The 20,754-nt window shown below is 39.2% G+C and overlaps 1 protein-coding gene across 1 annotated transcript in view; it reads right to left on the reverse strand.

Moving 5' to 3' along the window:
• arpc4 (actin related protein 2/3 complex, subunit 4) overlaps positions 1-19,650 on the reverse strand; it is a 31,401-nt gene extending 11,751 nt beyond the window's left edge. The window contains exons 1-3 of the mRNA XM_034166645.1: positions 19,590-19,650; positions 2,633-2,751; positions 927-1,038 (exon numbers count right to left, since the gene is read on the reverse strand). Of these exons, the coding sequence (XP_034022536.1) occupies positions 927-1,038; positions 2,633-2,751; positions 19,590-19,592 (234 nt within the window). The 5' untranslated portion in view covers positions 19,593-19,650. The remainder of the gene's footprint in view (positions 1-926; positions 1,039-2,632; positions 2,752-19,589) is intronic.
• Positions 19,651-20,754: the final 1,104 nt, after the last annotated feature.

Raw genomic sequence — 20,754 nt, forward strand, 5'->3', positions numbered from 1 at the left:
TGATATGGGGCTGCATGTCAGGTAAAGGCACTGGGGAGATGGCTGTCATTACATCATCAATAAATGCGCAAGTTTACGTTGATATTTTGGACACTTTTCTTATCCCATCAATTGAAAGGATGTTTGGGGATGATGAAATCATTTTTCAAGATGATCATGCATCTTGCCATAGAGCAAAAACTGTGAAAACATTCCTTGCAAAAAGACACATAGGGTCAATGTCATGGCCTGCAAATAGTCCGGATATTAATCCAATTGAAAATCTTTGGTGGAAGTTGAAGAAAATGGTCCATGACAAGGCTCCAACCTGCAAAGCTGATCTGGCAACAGCAATCAGAGAAAGTTGGAGCCAGATTGATGAAGAGTACTGTTTGTCACTCATTAAGTCCATGCCTCAGAGACTGCAAGCTGTTATAAAAGCCAGAGGTGGTGCAACAAAATAATAGTGATGTGTTGGAGCGTTCTTTTGTTTTTCATGATTCCATAATTTTTCCTCAGAATTGAGTGATTCCATATTTTTTCCCTCTGCTTGGTCTAAAAAAGTAACCATTACTGACTGCCACAATTTTTTTTCCTGATTTCTTATAGTGTTTCTTAAAGCCAGAAAGTTGCCATTTGAAATTACTTTAGTTTTGTGTCATGTCTGTGATCTGCTTTTTTTGTACAAAATTAAACAACTGAATGAACATCCTCCAAGGCCGGTGATTCCATAATTTTTGTCAGGGGTTGTAATTTCTATCAAGTTGTAGAGATTTGCTTTCAGTTTGAGTTTAAGGAAAATGATTTTAGAAATTTTTATTTTTTGAATTTTTGTTGTTGTTGTTGTATTTGAAATTGCATAAACAAATTAACGTGTGAAATACCAAGTGTTCCAATACTTTTGGGGGGCACTGTACCCTCACTGTCCCGATGCAAATCGGACTGACCTGCTTGACAGCAATGCTGACTCTGACAGAGTTGATGGAGCCTTCGATGAGAACCTTCTCCTTATCATTACGGCTGATGATAACAGGCTGGAGGAGCAGCTCTTTACTACTCCTGAAGTGGGTGGAAAAAAACAAGTTAAACTTCTGCAATATAACAGCCCCCCCCCAAAATCGACCCACTTCAATGTTTATTTAATTCAGCAGACTACTTAGGGTATTATCTCACTGGGTCACGTCACGTCAGAGTGTGAATGGGGGAATTCACAAAATTCCTCGAAACGTACACAAGGGTTTGCATACTCCTCACATGAGTCACAGGGCATTGGTTGAATTTTGAACTGCTCCAAAATTTGCAGTGACAAATGTTCTCTCCAGTCACAGAGTCCTCGTGGGCATCTCGAACCCTTCTCAATGTAGTTTTCATGAGTCAGAAAGTGCGCAACATGTGAGAAGTTGTGAGGGATTGATGACATCCTTTTCCTTTTATATGATCAGACAGGAACTGTGCTTCTGGAACTGGCCGAGTGAGTTCAGCAGCCAGGCAGCAGGCAGGGTCAGCGGACTGTAGGACACCTGTAAGGCAACAGAGGCATTATGCGATCTGGATTTATTCTGTTTTATCTATTTTTTTTTTTTTTTTGGGACCATGGAAATGATTTTAATGATGCTGCACCAGCTTCAACCCACCATGCATGCAGGTACAGGCTGGACGACACCTGTCCTGCGGCAGTAGAGCTGTCCAAGCGTGATTTATCCTATTTTTTTTTTTGGAGAACTGCAATGCAAATAAGTTGTTGTGCCGGCTACAACCACCCTACACACAGGGAAGGTTGGCTAAACAACGCCTGTCCTGCGGCAGAAGAGCTGTGCGATCATGATTTATCCTCTATTTTTATTATTACTGAGGACCACAATGGAAGTAAGCCAGTGCATTGGCCAGGCCATGCAGGCAGTTAACGGGCTGGACAACACCTTTCCAGCGATCCTGCATCACGGACGCTTAGCCATTCCTGTCCCTCAAGGAGCACTTTAGGCTGATCCCGAAGCCTGAGGAGAGGAGGATCATATATTGGTCATTCTGGGGAGGAAATGACCAACATGAACAACAATATTGACAAGATGCAGCTCCTGGACATCATTCTGCACGTCGATCAGTGTGCTGTCCACAGTTTTCATGTTTTTTCCTTCTCTGTAGAGCCACGCTAGGCTTTTTTATTTATTTATTTATTATTATTATTTCTTTTATTCTATTATTTACAGGGCTGTGGCTTCTGTAGCTACAGTGTGGTATATTTCCACAGCCTCTTTTCACATAATAGCAGTTCACAGCGATCCTGAGCATTTTGTTCACAAGCGTGTCCTCATTTCAACTGTGAGTGGTGCTTGACATCCATGAGTGCCACACGGCATTCAAGCACAAATCCCTGGGCTGCACTAGTGGCGTTCAACATTCATAAGAATGCAGCACGCTATGTATGTATGCAGACTACTAACAATTTTTGGCCCAATTTTCACCACCAGTCCATGACATTTGGTCCACATTCAAGCAACATGCACTAATGTGTCATAAGTACCAGTTCAGTGACATTCCAACTGAAAAACTGTCGCCACTTCACGTGTCTTCTCAAAAATTTGTGTCTCCAACTACTCCCCAACAGTCGCAGCCCAGTGAGATACTACCCTTAAGGATGTGATAAAACACTGACCGTACTTCCACTTCTGGCTTATTGTGTCTCTCCACTACTTGGGAGGAGAAATTCTCCAGGCAGAGGGCAGCCTGCAAAGTGGCTCGCACAGCATTCAGATATGGGCGCAAGGTTGCCGTCTGGAGAAGCAAAGCAAACAAGAGAGATGAGAGTGCTTCAAGTGTGGGGGGGAAAAAAATCTGCATCAAGTCTGGTCCATAAGTATTTGGGCAGTGGCACAATTTTTTTTTAACAATTGCCCCTGTGCGCAAACACAATGAAGCTGAAACAAAATGATCAAGATGTGCTTATAGTGTCGACATGTAGCTTCATTTCAAGAGGTTTAACAAAAGTCTCATATAAACCATTTCGGAATGACATTAATTTTGATACACATTTCCTCCATTTTCAGAGTCCATAATTAACTGGACAAAAAAAGGATTATTTATACAAATAATACAACTCATTGGATATGTCTTATACTTCATTTACATCCATCTTTAAGAAATACAAAGACTACAGTTCTCAATGGTAAATGTGTCTGGAACATGCAGTTCAAATATATGACTAAGTTGACTAAGCGTCCACTATTTCACACGACAAGCGAGTTTATCTTCCTTCTTGATGTCATAGAATACTTGAAGTGCAAAACTGATCATCTTGGCTTTAAAGTAGGGGTGCGCGATAATATAACCGTTTCATGGTATAAATTTGGCTGATGGTAGAGATTTAGACTCCACCGACTAATCGTGGTAATGCTTGTTGATGACGTCATCGTATCTTCCTCAGTGACTCTGAAAGGCTGGAAAAGTCTGCAGTCAGTGCTTTGGTCACAGGCTCCATCTCCACCAAGTTTTTTAACCCTCTGAAGTTGCCTGACTGAATTTGGTTATGTAAATTCCCGTGAACGATTTAAGCAACTGTACCATTAAATTCACCACACTCAGTCTCTTGTTTCAATGCATTTTAAAAGTGCATGCTTCAACCATTATACAAGTTTTAAACTATGTTAATAGGCGTACTATAACCTGAATTATGATTAATAATTTCTGCAATGTTTTTTGTGAATTTTATGGTCGTATTTGCAGAAAGCTGCAGTAAAAAGTCTCACATTTCCTCATTTAACTGCGCCGAGAGCTTCATCTGGGGGCAGGAGAGCAGAGAAAAACAAAACAAAACAAAAAAAAAACCACGCCTTCCGCACTATCATTGGTGGAATCCCATGACATAAGCCAATCAGGATCATCAACCCACGTGGTGGTCTCTGGCGTCTTTCTGGACAAAACGCCACCAAAAGCAGACAAACTAACACTGCCTCCTGCTGGACAGAAACAAGAATGGCGAAATTACATTATTCCAATGCAGAAAAATACAAGTCAGAGAATCAGGTGCTCAAAATTAATTATATCTGTTTTTGTTTTTTGTTGTTTTTTATTTATTTATTTGTTTGTTTATTTTAATCAACTTGGCTTTGCAAAGGGAATATATGACCGATTCAGAAACACTTTCATTATAACTTTTACACTTACATTTGTATCGTGATATATACCGTTACCATGAAGGGATTAAATTTATATCGTGATATGAATTTTAAGTCATATGCCCAGCCCCACTTTAAAGTCTTAATGGAATTTAATGCCCGTCACCAACAGACATCAATAAAACTGTAACTTTTCAATGGTTCAAACACATGCCAAATCAAATAACAGCACAATCGAGATTCAAATAAGTGGTTATATGGCACGCTCAGCTTATTTATTCACTTGGAGTTTTTTCTGCTGCACTGCCCTGACACCGCATGTAAACATTTGATGTTGTCTGGGAGCTGTGCAGCTATAAATAAAGAGCTGTGCAGATATAAATAAATAGAACTGTGCAGCTATGAATAAATAAAAAATTATAACTGCATAGCTATAAATAAATGAATAAATAATGCTGTGCAGCTATAACTAACTAACTAAATAAATAAAGACCTGTGTTCATGGTGTCTGGTGCTGCAATGGACCAACTTAGGATTCCGGAAAGTTCCCCTGCGTCTGCCGTAAGGGAGTCCTGGCCAACGCCATCCTGTGCACCCTCTGCAACGTGGGTCCACAACAAGTGCAACAAAACCTGCGGTAGAGCCATCACCCCTGATCCTGAGTACATCTGTCCTCGCTGCCGTGGCGAGGCTCACCCAATCGACAGCCGCCTGTTCACTAAAGTCGATGTGGACGGCAGCATGCTGAATGCAGAGCCAAGCTTCTGCTACCTCGGCGACATGAATTGGCCGTCATCACCAGATGCAGGTGTGCTTGGGGCAAGTTCAAGAAACTGCTCCCCATCCTCACCTCCAAGCATGTCACCCAAGATGCGAGGAAGGTTGTACACCGCCTGTATGCACTCAGCGCTGTTGTATGCAAGCGAGACCTGGGTGCCAAATGCTGAGGACCTGCAATGACTGCAGCGTAACGACCGAGCGATGGTGAGGTGGATGTGCGGTGTGAAGACATCAGATGATGTCCCCATTGACTCGCTCCTCATCAGGCTAGGGCTAGCAGACGTGACCACTGTACTGCACTCCCGACGCCTCCGCTGGTACGGCCATGCCATGCATGCTGATTCGGCCATCAACATCATCACAAGTATGACTATGCCTGGTTGAAGAGGATGAGGAAGACCCAAGAAGACCTGGTCTGACTGTGTCAAGGCCGACATGAAAGTCTGCAACCTGGCCAGCACTGACTCGCTGGACCGAGTTGCTTGGAGGGCCTCTGTACGAGGAGCTAGTCACTTGCTCCCTACCCCGACCCCAGGGACTTGTAAATAAAAACAGAAAACAATGATTTGCAAATCCTCTTCAACCTATATACAATTGAATACACCAAAAGACAAGATATTTAATGTACAAACTGATAAACTTTGTTTTTGTGCAAATATTTGCTCATTTTGAAATGGCTGCCTGCAATATTTCAAAAACAGACGGATGTCCCTGCTTATTTCAGCAAGACACAGCAAGACAAGCCACATTCTGCACGTATTACAACAGCGTGGTTTCGTAGTAAAAGAGTGCGGGTACTAGACTGGCCTGCCTGCAGTCCAGACCTGTCGCCCATTGCAAATGTGTGGCACATTATGAAGTGCAAAATATGACAACAGAGACCCCGGAGTGTTGAACAACTGAAGTAGTACATCAACCAAGAATGGCAAAGAATTCAACTTACAAAGCTTCAACAATTAGTGTCCTCAGTTCCCAAATCCTTATTGAGTGTTGTTAGAAGGAAAGGTGATGTAACAGTGGTAAACATACCACTGTCCCAGCTTTTTTGAAATGTGTTGCAGGCATCCATTTCAAAATGAGCAAATATTTGCACAAAAACATTAACATTAAATATCTTGTCTTTGTGGTGTATTCAATTGAATATAGGTTGAAGAGGATTTGCAAATTGTATTCTGTTTTTATTTACATTTTACACAATGTCCCAACTTCAATAGAATTGGGGTTGTATAAATAAATAGAGCTGTGCAGCTATAAATACAGTTGTATGCAAAGGTTTGGGCACCCCTGATAATTTTCATGATTTTCCTTTATAAATCATCAGTTGTCTGGATCAGAAATTTCAGTTAAATATATCATGTAGGACAGACTGGCGTCCTGGGTGTAACCCACCTCGCACTCTATGACTGCTAGGATAGGCTCCAGCCCCCGCGACCCTTCATTGGACTAAGCAGTTGAAGATGTGTGTATATATCATATAGCAGACAAACACACTGATATTTGAGAAGTGAAATGAAGTTCCTAATATTTACAGAAAGTGTGCAATAATTATTTAAACAAAATTAGGCAGGTGCATAAATTTGGTCACCCTTGTCATTTTACTGATTTGAATAGACTTAGCACTAATTACTGGAACACAAAATTGGTTTGGTAAGCTCATTGACCCTTGACCTCCTTACACAGGTGAATAAAAATCACGAGAAAGGGCATTTAAGGTAGCCATTTGCAAATGTTTCCCCTCTTTGCACCTCTTCTAATGAGTGGCAACATGGGAGCCTCTAAAAAAAAAAAACTCAAAAATGACCTGAGAACAAAGATTGTTCAACATCATGGTTTAGGGGAAGGATACAAAAGCTATCTCAGAGATTTCAGCTGTCAGTTTCTACTGTGAGGAAATGGAAGACCACAGGCACAGTACTAGTTAAGGCCTGAAATGGCAGGCCAAGAAAAATCTCAGATAAGCTGAAGCAAAGGATGGTGAGAACAGTCATAGTCAAATTGTAATGAAATGACACGCACATCCGAGTCTGTATTGGCATGCAGGGTCAAGCAGACGAATAGCACAGCCGGTTAGCTCCCAAACAAATCTTTAATAACACCGTTGATTGATAACATGTGACAAAGTGCAAAAAAAATTTATTTTTTTTTTACTGTGAAGAATGGTACAAGTTTGTAGCCGGTAGTCCAGGCCCATTTGGCTGCAAATTTGGAGCTCTCCAATGAAATTGATCTAAGGATCAAAGTTGACTATCATATACAGCATGAACCCTACTTGATGTTTTTGACTGTAAAAAGAGTATAAATGTTTGGTTTTTTTTTTTTTGCATTTTGTCACGTTATCAGTCGTCAGTATATATACAGATGCGTCAAGGCACAATCATTATGTCTGATGAAGGGCTAGGCCCGAAACGTCACCCTCGGTGTTATTAAAGATTTGTTTGGGAGCTAACCGGCTGTGCGGATCTTTACTTCATTTTTTGTGCTAACAGTCATAGTCAACCCACAGACCTGCTCCAAAGACCGACAACATGATCTTGCTGCAGATAGTGTCTCTGAGTCGTTCAACTATACAGCGCATTTTGCACAAAGAGATGCTATAAGGCAGAGGAAGCCTTTTCTGTGTACACACCACAAACAGAGTCGCTTGGGGTATGCTAAAGCACATTTGAACAAGCCAGCTTCATTTTGGAAAAAGGTGCTGTGGACTGATTAAACTAAAATTTAGTTATTTGGACATAACAAGGGGCGGTATTTATGGAAGATAAACAACACAACAATCCAAGAAAAACCAGGGGGCGAAATACATTTTTTAACCTACTTGCACTGGTGCTAGTAACAAAAAAATGACACGTACCAAAAAAAAAGTTACTTGCACAACCAAAAGTCACTTTCACACCGGGCCCACTTCGAGTTGCTTCCTATTGCATCATGACGACGCAGGAATTTCTGCATCAGGTGCGCACAGCATGGGGCAGAGAGGAGGTGAGAACGCAGCCTGCAGGTTCTCTGCACAGAGAAGTCAGAGTGCACAGTTTGGCTGCAACCAGACAGTGCACTCTGATTTCTCTTCTAGTTTATATTTGTTCTTGTGCTAAGCTGCAGGTCTGCGCTCTGAGTTCTGTTATAGTTTATCCGTGAGTAAATATGGAGATGTCTGGAGTTATACTTGATGTGGACATGTCCTGTCTCTGGCAATCAGTCTGTGAGCAGGACTTATGTCTTTTTTTTTTTTTTTTTTTTTTTTTTTTAAAACAGTGATGAGAGAGTTTAAGGGGAGAGCGAAGAACTAACTGCCTGCAGCCAGACAGTTTTTTTTCTTTTAATTGTTCACATGTGTGCGTGTGAACGAACCGTCTGTGAGTGGACTGGAGATGTCCAGACTTTTTACTGGATGAGGACATGTCCTGTCTCTGGCAATCAGTCTGTCAGCAGGACTTATGGATTTTATTTAAACACTTTTGTGAGAGTCTTCTCACGAAAGTGTTTAAAAGTGTTTGCTTTTCACAAAGGAGCAGGAGCAAGGAGGAGCAGGTGCTGCAAGCTGCATTTTTTTTTTTCTGTGCTCTTTTTTGAGGGTGTAGTTCTACTGCATTGTGTACATGGTATAAAAACAATCCTGCGTGATTTATACTGCGGGAACAATGGAACACAGCAGGAATCATAAATTGGCGTCGGGTAACGTTGTCTTGTGAGTGTATGGCTTCCAGTCATGCTGAGTACCATCCTGTTGCTCTGACTTGCACTGAAACCACTTAATTCTGCGTCGAGCACAAGACGCAAACAAAAATTAAATATGTTTAATTTTCAGCGTCCGATTTGCTTCGTCCTTTGCACCCCTCGTGCTGTTGTGGGGCCGAGCTGCATCATCTCGGCACTGAGTTGCTTCCATGTGGCGTCGTCATAACGACACACAACACAATTGGGGCTGAAGCAACTCGAAGCAGGTCTGGTGTGATTATGACAGTTTGAGGGAGGAGCAGTAGCAGCAGCGGCAGACAGTTTTTTTTTTTACGTGCGCGCGAACGAATCATCACAGCAACTCGCTCCGTGTGTGAGAGTCATAAAACGCAGGGAAGATGAAGACAACACACTGGAAATTGTTTTTTTTTTCCCTTATGTATTCCTTTATTGGTTCATTCTACTGGTGCTTATAATTGATAAAACTTGGATAAAGTTACCTGCACCAGTGCAAGTGCAGTATAAAATTACGTGCACTGCTTGAATAATACGTGCACAAAATAGCACATGCACGTACTATTTCGAGCCCCGAAAACGCTTGCTACCTCCGGTAAAATTTGGGAGGTGGTTCCATCATACTGTGGGGCTGTGTGGCCAGTGCAGGTACTGGGAATATTGTTAAAGCTGAGGGTCAGATAAGCTGAAGTGAAGGATGGTGAGAACAGTCAGTCAACCCACAGACATGCTCCAAAGACCTACAACATGATCTTGCTGTAGATAGTTTCTTTGTTAGTTGTTCAACTATACAGCGCACTTTGCACAAAGAGATGCTGTAAGGCAGAGGAAGCCTTTTCTGCGTACACACCACAAACAGAGTCGCTTGAGGTATGCTAAAGGACATTTGGACAAGCCAGCTTCATTTTGGAATAAGGTGTTGTGGACTGATGAAACTAAAATCAAGTTATTTGGACATAAGAGGCTGAAAAAGAACACAGCGTTCAAAGAAAAATGCTTGCTACCTACAGTAAAAATAGGAGGTGATTCTATCATGCTGTGGGGCTGTGTGGTCAGTGCAGGTACTGGGAATCTTGTTAAAGTTGAGGGTAACATGGATTCCAGTTAATATCAGCAGGTTTTTGAGAACAATGTTCATGAATCAGTGACAAAGTTGAAGTTGCGCAGGAGCTGAATCTTTCAACAAGACAACAACCCTAAACACTGCTCAAAATCTACTAAGGCATTCATGCAGAGGAACAAGTACAACGTTCTGGAATGGCCATCTCAGTCCCCAGACCCAAATATTATTGAAAATCTATGGTGTGATTTAAGCAGACTGTCCATGCTTGGAAACCAACAAACCTGAGATGTTTTGTAAAAGAAGAATGGTCCAAAATACCTTCAACCAGAATCCAGACTCTCATTAGAAGCTATAGGAAGTGTTTAGAGGCTGTTACTTCTGCAAAAGGAGGATCTACTCAATAGTGATGTTAGGCCTGGGCGATTTGGCCTTAAAATAAAAGCTCAGCTTTTTTCAGAAAAAATTTGATTTTTGATTTTTTTCCCCCTACTTTTTAAAAGAAAATATTTAGTACAAATGACAGAGATAACTCAAAACAAGTTTTCCTTTTATTCTATCAAAAACTTAAAACTATCCCCTACTTACCTTCTGGAATTGAAGCTCCAACTGTTCTTTTAATTTAAAAAATACACTTGAGTAAATGAGTAAGCTGGTTTTTAGCGGGAGTTTGCGCTCTTGTTCCCCTCATAAAGTGTAGCATTTCTCCCATGCAGCTGGATGCCTCTGTTTTAGATACTGGAATAAATTTATTGTGCGGCTGTGTTTTGTTGCGATTGGCTTTCAGGGTTCTCCCCAGAAATTTTTAGTATAGCAGTGCTGTTGGCAATTATTACCTGAGGCGGCGCGTTGCGAGTCATTTTTACTGGTTTTAGATGCATCGAAAGCAAGAATAATAGACAAAAAAATTACACTTATGCTGTAATATCAAAGTTCTTTTTTGCATGTTTCTGTCTAAGTTAATAAAATAAATAACACTGAAAAGTGTTTAATATTTGATGGACATATCATCTGCTCTCCTCTTCTTTAAAAATGACACACTGTGCCTTTAACTGTCATGTTGACAGTTTAGTTTTTTCTTTTTAACATTTCTGAGTGGGATTGCATACTTTTTAAAAACAATATAACCCCTAATTGTCTTGTTCGTACAAGAGCTAAACCTGGACTGATTTGATTGTCAAATCAGAATCAAATTTATTGCAAAGTAAGTTTTAGCATACAATTTGATCTGGTGTCATTGGTGCATAAACAACAATAATAAAAAGAAAACACTTCTGTAAGAAGTAAATTTGCTCTCATAAAGATGAAATCCTGGATGGAAAAACTTTCTGAATCAGTTTTTCACACTTTACTGTTTCACTGAATTGTGTGGTGAAGATGATCGTTGATTAAAATTGCTTCGCTGCCTTTTTTTTTTTGAAGTGAGCATCTGTTCACACTTTTTCCTCTCTCTCGTTGTGAGGAAACGAGAGACTTCACTCTAACACCGTCTTTGCGGCTTATTTGAGCAAACTTTGGAAACATGAAAGCTTTCATCTGTAAAATAAAGCCTTAATAGCGTTATTATGAGCCACGCAAAGTGCCCACTGCGGTCAGTGACAGCTAGTCGTTATGGAAACGTCAAGTCGGGTGATATCCTACAACTGCCGTGGCCTACGGCTAGGGCAGAGTGATGGAGATAAAGCTCGGCGTTCTGCTGTGGACAGTCTACTGGCAGAATGTGACATTTTATGTTTGCACGAGACTTTTACTGCTAAACAAGATTTGGATAAATTAAACACTCTTGATCCAAATTTTCTTGGAGTGGGAGAATCAACAACTGACCTCAGCAAAGCTATTGTCAGAGGCAGAATCTCTGGGGGGGGGGGGTGGCTGTTCTCTGGGACAAAAAGCTTGATGCTGTGATAAAGCCAGTAAAGCTTGATGTGGACTGGTGTATTGGTTTACAATATATTCACATATGTAATAACTTTACTTTAAATGTTTATACTCCATATGAGTCCAGTGAAAATGAGGTTGAGTATCTGAATAGACTGGCCTTCATTAATGCTTTTATTCAAGATAATAGCAGCTGCAGTGTATATGTGGTTGGGGATATGAACTCTGATATCTCTGACAGCAGTTCACTATTTGCTCATCATCTGACCTGCTTTTGTGATGATAATAATGTCACTCTATCAAGTAAAGTATTGTTGCCTATAGACAGTTATACATTCATAAGTGAAGCGTGGCACACTACATCATGGCTTGACCATTGTTTCAGTACAGCTGATGGTCATGCTGCCATTGAGAAAATGGATATTAAATATGGGGTAGCGCTAACAGATCACATACCTTTGGCCTTATGTTGCAGAATTTCCATCTATAATTATCAACATTGATAATGTTAGAGGTAATGTGTCTACAAAATTGACTGGTCAACTCTTTCTGACGAGGACTTGGTAACATATCAAACACACACAGTACAATACCTGAATAATATTCATCTCCCCAAAGAAGCCATTTTGTGTAAAGATGTTCACTGTCAAAATGAAGAACACAAGAATGACCTATGTGCCATGTATGATGCTGTAGTGGCTGCTCTGTATGAAGCTGGAAAACCGCTTGCTAAAAACAAGAGAATCAGGGAAAATAAAGTAAGACCTGGATGGCATGAACATGTGGCCCCATATCATGCTGAAGCCCGGGAAACGTATAAGCTGTGGGTCCTGGCTGGGAGACCTAGGCAGGGCCCAGAGCTTGAGAGTAAAAGCTGGCTAATGCCAGATATAAGTACGCTGTTCGTTTTATCTCTAGAAATGAGCAAGCCATGAGGGCCGACTCTATGGCTAGTAAAATGATGGGTAACAGTATTACTGACTTTTGGAAAGAGGTGCGGTCCCTCAATAACTGTAAATCTTCCCTTCCTTGTACTGTTAAAGGAGTTTCTGGTGAAGATAATATTGTTGAACTATGGAGAAAACATTTTAGTTCTCTTTTTAACTGTTTACAATATGACCCGTATGTGGAGGATTCTGTGACCCATGATGAATCAATGACAATCCTGACACACGAGGTGTATGAGGCTATACAGAAATTACCCAATAGTAAAGCATGTGGCATGGACTTCATAAGTGTGGAACATCTGAAACACGGTAGTCAGAGGCTTTCCCTTCTTCTAGCACTCAATTTTACTGGACTGTTGATACATGGCATATTGCCAGATCTTATGCTATCCATTCTACTTGTACCGGTCATTAAGGACAAAACTGGAAAGGTTGGCTGTCTGGACAATTATCAACCTATTGCGCTGGCCAGTATATTGTCAAAGGTGATGGAAAGAATTCTCCTTGACAGAGTGAATGTATATATCTCTTCTCTTGACAATCAGTTTGGGTTCAAGCCAAAGCATGGCACAGATATGTGTATTTATGCTTTAAAAGAAATAGTGAACTTGTATAAATCTAAAAATTCAACTGTTTTAATGTGTTTTATAGATGCTTCCAACGCATTTGATCGCGTGAATCACAAAAAGCTATTTATTAAATTAAAGCAAGGAGGGGTGCCTGGATACATTGTGAGGGTACTTGCCTATTGGTATGCACACCAGAAAATGCACATCAAGTGGGGGGGTAGTATATCTGACCCTTTTAGTGTGACCAATGGAGTTAGGCAGGGTGGCATTCTATCCCCTGTTTAATTTAATGTGTATATGGATGAGCTGTCTAGACGCTTGAATGACTAACAGGTTGTATGATTGGTGGTGTACTAGTCAATCATCTTATGCATGCAGATGACCTTGTGACCTTTAGTCCAGGTAGTGCTGGGCTGCAACAGCTTCTTAATGTATGTTCTGACTATGGTTTGCAATTTGACATAAAGTATAATTCCAGCAAAAGCGCTGTTCTAATATGTAGAACTAAACAGGATAAAAGTCTTAAATTTCCTGTGTTCAGACTGTCTAATAATCCTCTTGATGTTTGCAAAAAGATAAAATACCTAGGGCACTGTATTACAGATGATATGAATGATGATGATGACATATACAGACAGTGCTGTAAGTTATATGCGCAGGCAAACACTATAGCCTGTAAATTTACATTTTGCTCCACTCAAGTTAAAGTGGATGCTTTAAGAATTTTACTTAAGGTTCCCAGAGGAGGGAGTGCGAGCCAGTTGTTTGTGTCTGTAGGAGTAAGCACACTTCATGCACTTTTAAGAAATTTAATGCACAAGTTTATACAACGCCTGGATGATTCTTCCAATAATATCATGGTGGCACTCTCAAATCCAGCTGTGAGTAGCGCAAGGTATACATCCAGGCTGAGAGCGCACTGGATAAAATGTCTGTATATATTTTAATTATTTTATTCTTTTTTATGTTGTTTCTGTTTGATTGTCCTGGTCTGTCTTGATGTTTGTTTTTTTTTTGTACTATCAGTATTATGTGGATTTGGACAAGTGTTTGGCGAATAAACAGAATTGAATTGAATAGCTACGCAGGCAAAGAGCTGTTTTTGTTGGAAGACTTTGACGGAGTTTTTGTTCTTTCACTCTGAGCTGCAGCGCTGTGACTCTGCTCAGCTCGGCTGGCTGCCAGCGGGTGCAGGGCGTGCAGACAGACAGAAGCCCTATCAGTACAAACAGACTGGCTGGATTAAACAAAGATACAACGGCACAACGCCGTTGTTCCATTGTCTGGGGAGAACCGTGGCTTTAGACAAACTTTGCAGCGCCCAGTCACTTGTTCCACGTCTGTCACAGCAATCTCAAACCACTGACGAAACACGCTCTCCATTAGCGGTTAGCCATCTTTGTTATTGTGTGAAGGAAACGGGACGGGGAGGGGGGAGCTACGGAACGTCCTGGGGACAAAAAGTTGCGCCGCTGCAAGAGGAGGAAAAAAAACTCGAATTTTTTATTTTTTAAATCGTCCGCAACAAATACTTCGAATTAATCGATATATCCCCCCAGGCCTAATTGATGTAATTTTCTGTTGGGATGCCCAAATTTATGCACCGAATCCCTAACCAGCCCTCCGCTGCAGCAGTCAGCTCAGCGTCATCCTCAAATGTATTTTTTCAGCCTGGGAAAGAGGTGGAAGTCGCTAGGGGGTAGGTCTGGAGAATAGGGTGGGTGAGGAAGAAGTTCATAGCCATACTTGCGCACAGCGTCCATGGCAACCCGGCTGGTGTGGACTGGTGCGATGTCCTGGTGAAGCAGAATGCCACGACTGACATTGGAGGATACGTTTCTTCCACAGTGTTATGACTCAACAATCGAAGTGAGCAATATGATCCTATATGAAATTAGTAGCTAAGGCATTGATGTAGATCAGGTGTGATGCACTGTAATATCCGACAGGGAAAAATATGCGAGGCTCAAAACTTGACATCCCCTCGTATAAATAAATGGAGCTGTACAGGTATAAATAAATAAATGGAGCTGTGCAGGTATAAATAAATAAATGGAGCTGTGCAGGTATAAATAAATAAATGGAGCTGTGCAGGTATAAATAAATAAATGGAGCTGTGCAGGTATAAATAAATAAATGGAGCTGTGCAGGTATAAATAAATGGAGCTGTACAGGTATAAATAAATGGAGCTGTGCAGGTATAAATAAATGGAGCTGTGCAGGTATAAATAAATGGAGCTGTGCAGGTATAAATAAATGGAGCTGTGCAGGTATAAATAAATAAATGGAGCTGTACAGGTATAAATAAATAAATGGAGCTGTACAGGTATAAATAAATAAATGGAGCTGTACAGGTATAAATAAATGGAGCTGTACAGGTATAAATAAATGGAGCTGTACAGGTATAAATAAATGGAGCTGTACAGGTATAAATAAATGGAGCTGTGCAGGTATAAATAAATAAATGGAGCTGTACAGGTATAAATAAATGGAGCTGTACAGGTATAAATAAATGGAGCTGTACAGGTATAAATAAATGGAGCTGTACAGGTATAAATAAATGGAGCTGTACAGGTATAAATAAATGGAGCTGTGCAGGTATAAATAAATAAATGGAGCTGTACAGGTATAAATAAATGGAGCTGTACAGGTATAAATAAATGGAGCTGTACAGGTATAAATAAATGGAGCTGTGCAGGTATAAATAAATGGAGCTGTGCAGGTATAAATAAATAAATGGAGCTGTACAGGTATAAATAAATGGAGCTGTACAGGTATAAATAAATGGAGCTGTACAGGTATAAATAAATGGAGCTGTACAGGTATAAATAAATGGAGCTGTACAGGTATAAATAAATGGAGCTGTACAGGTATAAATAAATGGAGCTGTACAGGTATAAATAAATAAATGGAGCTGTACAGGTATAAATAAATGGAGCTGTACAGGTATAAATAAATAAATGGAGCTGTACAGGTATAAATAAATAAATGGAGCTGTACAGGTATAAATAAATGGAGCTGTACAGGTATAAATAAATAAATGGAGCTGTACAGGTATAAATAAATAAATGGAGCTGTACAGGTATAAATAAATGGAGCTGTACAGGTATAAATAAATGGAGCTGTACAGGTATAAATAAATGGAGCTGTGCAGGTATAAATAAATGGAGCTGTGCAGGTATAAATAAATGGAGCTGTGCAGGTATAAATAAATGGAGCTGTGCAGGTATAAATAAATAAATGGAGCTGTGCAGGTATAAATAAATAAATGGAGCTGTACAGGTATAAATAAATAAATGGAGCTGTACAGGTATAAATAAATAAATGGAGCTGTACAGGTATAAATAAATGGAGCTGTACAGGTATAAATAAATGGAGCTGTACAGGTATAAATAAATGGAGCTGTACAGGTATAAATAAATGGAGCTGTGCAGGTATAAATAAATAAATGGAGCTGTACAGGTATAAATAAATGGAGCTGTACAGGTATAAATAAATGGAGCTGTGCAGGTATAAATAAATGGAGCTGTGCAGGTATAAATAAATAAATGGAGCTGTACAGGTATAAATAAATAAATGGAGCTGTACAGGTATAAATAAATAAATGGAGCTGTACAGGTATAAATAAATGGAGCTGTACAGGTATAAATAAATGGAGCTGTACAGGTATAAATAAATAAATGGAGCTGTACAGGTATAAATAAATAAATGGAGCTGTACAGGTATAAATAAATGGAGCTGTACAGGTATAAATAAATGGAGCTGTACAGGTATAAATAAATAAATGGAGCTGTACAGGTATAAATAAATGGAGCTGTACAGGTATAAATAAATAAATGGAGCTGTACAGGTATAAATAAATGGAGCTGTGCAGTTATAAATAAATGGAGCTGTGCAGTTATAAATAAATGGAGCTGTGCAGTTATAAATAAATAAATGGAGCTGTACAGGTATAAATAAATGGAGCTGTGCAGTTATAAATAAGTAAATAAATGGAGCTGTACAGGTATAAATAAATAAATGGAGCTGTACAGGTATAAATAAATAAATGGAGCTGTACAGGTATAAATAAATAAATGGAGCTGTGCAGGTATAAATAAATAAATGGAGCTGTGCAGGTATAAATAAATAAATGGAGCTGTGCAGGTATAAATAAATAAATGGAGCTGTACAGGTATAAATAAATAAATGGAGCTGTGCAGGTATAAATAAATAAATGGAGCTGTGCAGGTATAAATAAATAAATGGAGCTGTACAGGTATAAATAAATAAATGGAGCTGTGCAGGTATAAATAAATAAATGGAGCTGTACAGGTATAAATAAATAAATGGAGCTGTACAGGTATAAATAAATAAATGGAGCTGTACAGGTATAAATAAATAAATGGAGCTGTGCAGGTATAAATAAATGGAGCTGTACAGGTATAAATAAATGGAGCTGTACAGGTATAAATAAATGGAGCTGTACAGGTATAAATAAATGGAGCTGTACAGGTATAAATAAATAAATGGAGCTGTGCAGGTATAAATAAATGGAGCTGTGCAGGTATAAATAAATGGAGCTGTGCAGGTATAAATAAATGGAGCTGTACAGGTATAAATAAATAAATGGAGCTGTACAGGTATAAATAAATAAATGGAGCTGTACAGGTATAAATAAATAAATGGAGCTGTGCAGGTATAAATAAATAAATGGAGCTGTGCAGGTATAAATAAATGGAGCTGTGCAGGTATAAATAAATGGAGCTGTGCAGGTATAAATAAATGGAGCTGTACAGGTATAAATAAATGGAGCTGTGCAGGTATAAATAAATGGAGCTGTACAGGTATAAATAAATGGAGCTGTACAGGTATAAATAAATGGAGCTGTGCAGGTATAAATAAATGGAGCTGTGCAGTTATAAATAAGTAAATAAATAAATGGAGCTGTGCAGGTATAAATAAATGGAGCTGTGCAGTTATAAATAAATGGAGCTGTGCAGTTATAAATAAATGGAGCTGTACAGGTATAAATAAATGGAGCTGTGCAGTTATAAATAAATGGAGCTGTGCAGTTATAAATAAATGGAGCTGTACAGGTATAAATAAATGGAGCTGTGCAGTTATAAATAAATGGAGCTGTGCAGTTATAAATAAGTAAATAAATAAATGGAGCTGTGCAGGTATAAATAAATAAATGGAGCTGTGCAGGTATAAATAAATAAATGGAGCTGTGCAGGTATAAATAAATAAATGGAGCTGTGCAGGTATAAATAAATGGAGCTGTGCAGGTATAAATAAATGGAGCTGTGCAGGTATAAATAAATGGAGCTGTGCAGGTATAAATAAATGGAGCTGTGCAGGTATAAATAAATGGAGCTGTACAGGTATAAATAAATGGAGCTGTACAGGTATAAATAAATGGAGCTGTGCAGGTATAAATAAATGGAGCTGTACAGGTATAAATAAATAAATGGAGCTGTACAGGTATAAATAAATGGAGCTGTGCAGGTATAAATAAATGGAGCTGTACAGGTATAAATAAATAAATGGAGCTGTACAGGTATAAATAAATGGAGCTGTACAGGTATAAATAAGTAAATAAATGGAGCTGTACAGGTATAAATAAATGGAGCTGTGCAGGTATAAATAAATGGAGCTGTACAGGTATAAATAAATGGAGCTGTACAGGTATAAATAAATGGAGCTGTACAGGTATAAATAAGTAAATAAATGGAGCTGTGCAGTTATAAATAAATGGAGCTGTGCAGTTATAAATAAGTAAATAAATGGAGCTGTACAGGTATAAATAAGTAAATAAATAAATGGAGCTGTACAGGTATAAATAAATAAATGGAGCTGTGCAGGTATAAATAAATGGAGCTGTGCAGGTATAAATAAATGGAGCTGTGCAGGTATAAATAAATGGAGCTGTGCAGGTATAAATAAATGGAGCTGTACAGGTATAAATAAATGGAGCTGTGCAGGTATAAATAAATGGAGCTGTGCAGGTATAAATAAATGGAGCTGTACAGGTATAAATAAATGGAGCTGTGCAGGTATAAATAAATGGAGCTGTACAGGTATAAATAAATAAATGGAGCTGTACAGGTATAAATAAATGGAGCTGTGCAGGTATAAATAAATGGAGCTGTACAGGTATAAATAAGTAAATAAATGGAGCTGTGCAGTTATAAATAAGTAAATAAATGGAGCTGTACAGGTATAAATAAATGGAGCTGTGCAGGTATAAATAAATGGAGCTGTGCAGGTATAAATAAATGGAGCTGTACAGGTATAAATAAGTAAATAAATGGAGCTGTGCAGTTATAAATAAGTAAATAAATGGAGCTGTACAGGTATAAATGGAGCTGTACAGGTATAAATAAATAAATGGAGCTGTACAGCTATAAACAAATAGCTCAATAGAGTTGTACAGTTAATGTTAGCTTAGCTAGCTACCTGTTTAGTTGGTCTAAATGGAAGCAGCGACAAATCTCACCGCGCCTTCATAAATTGATGCATGGATAATTCACGTTATAACAGCGAAATAATATCGACGAGCTTGACTGTATTTTCGATGTAAATATCTTACCATTCTCTGCAGAGGCACACAAAGGCGGAAGTAGCTCACACTTGTCAGAGCATTTCCGCGGGTAAGTCTGGGGCGTGGAAACCGATGACGTCATCACTACATGCGTGGTTGTAGCTCAGCTGCATGCAGAGCAGAGCACCCAACACATCCCCATCATATATTAAAAGTATTTTCATTAGGGGCCGACCAGATTTTCCGGGGGCGGTAAATATTTGGGGGAAAAAAAAAAACACCTGGCTGATATTTGCGGGAAAAAAATAATCTGTCTTAGATCTTCAGAAAAAAATAAAATTCTGGCTTTGGCGTGAAAGCCCATGAAAGTTTGCTGTAAAATTGTATAATTAAAAAAATAATTTTGTTCTCAATTTGGGGAAAAAATAATCTTGCTCGACTTTTCAGGAAAAAAAAAAAAAAATCCTTGCACTGAGGTAATTTCAGAAGAATCAGAATCTCCTATGTCATTGTAATTTGCAATGCAACGAGATTTGAGTGCAACTGCAAAAGGTGCTTTCCGTGGTGTGAGTAATTTTTAGCCAAATAAGAGATAATAAAATCTAACAATAAATTATTCAGAGTATATGTACAACTAAATAAACATAAGATAAAATGTAGACCAAGTAAAATGTAAAATGAGAATTATATACAACTGTGGAATCATATTGCACAGGAATATTGCACATGGTTTGCAGATATTGCACAAGAAACTTGAAAGGTGCGGGTTAGAGTGATTTCTTATTGTTCAGTGCAGTGATCGCTCTGGGGAGAAAGCTGTCCCTGAGTCTGTTTGTCCTAGTTTTGATTGACCTATACCGTAGGCCGGAGGTTAGTAGGTCAAACAGGTGGTTGCTGGGGTGGGATGTGTCTTTGCTGATGCTGGCAGCTCTGCTGAGGTAGCGAGAGCTGGCAATGTCTTCCATTTACTGGGCCCCTGCCCATGAATATGTCCTGGTCGGCCCCTTAACACAAAAATACAATGCTGTGTAGCCCCAACAAACATTAGGCCTACTTACAGGGTTGTTTAGGATTAGCTGGGTAGCAACCCTCCAAATCTGATGGCAAAAAGACATCTGGGTAGCAAAGGATGGAAAGAATGAGCAAAGATGACAATAACCCATAGCAACTAAATACATTATACATATTTTATTATTTATAAAAATAATATTTA

The sequence above is a fragment of the Thalassophryne amazonica genome, chromosome 3, assembly GCF_902500255.1.
Source record: "Thalassophryne amazonica chromosome 3, fThaAma1.1, whole genome shotgun sequence".
Lineage (NCBI taxonomy): Eukaryota > Metazoa > Chordata > Actinopteri > Batrachoidiformes > Batrachoididae > Thalassophryne > Thalassophryne amazonica.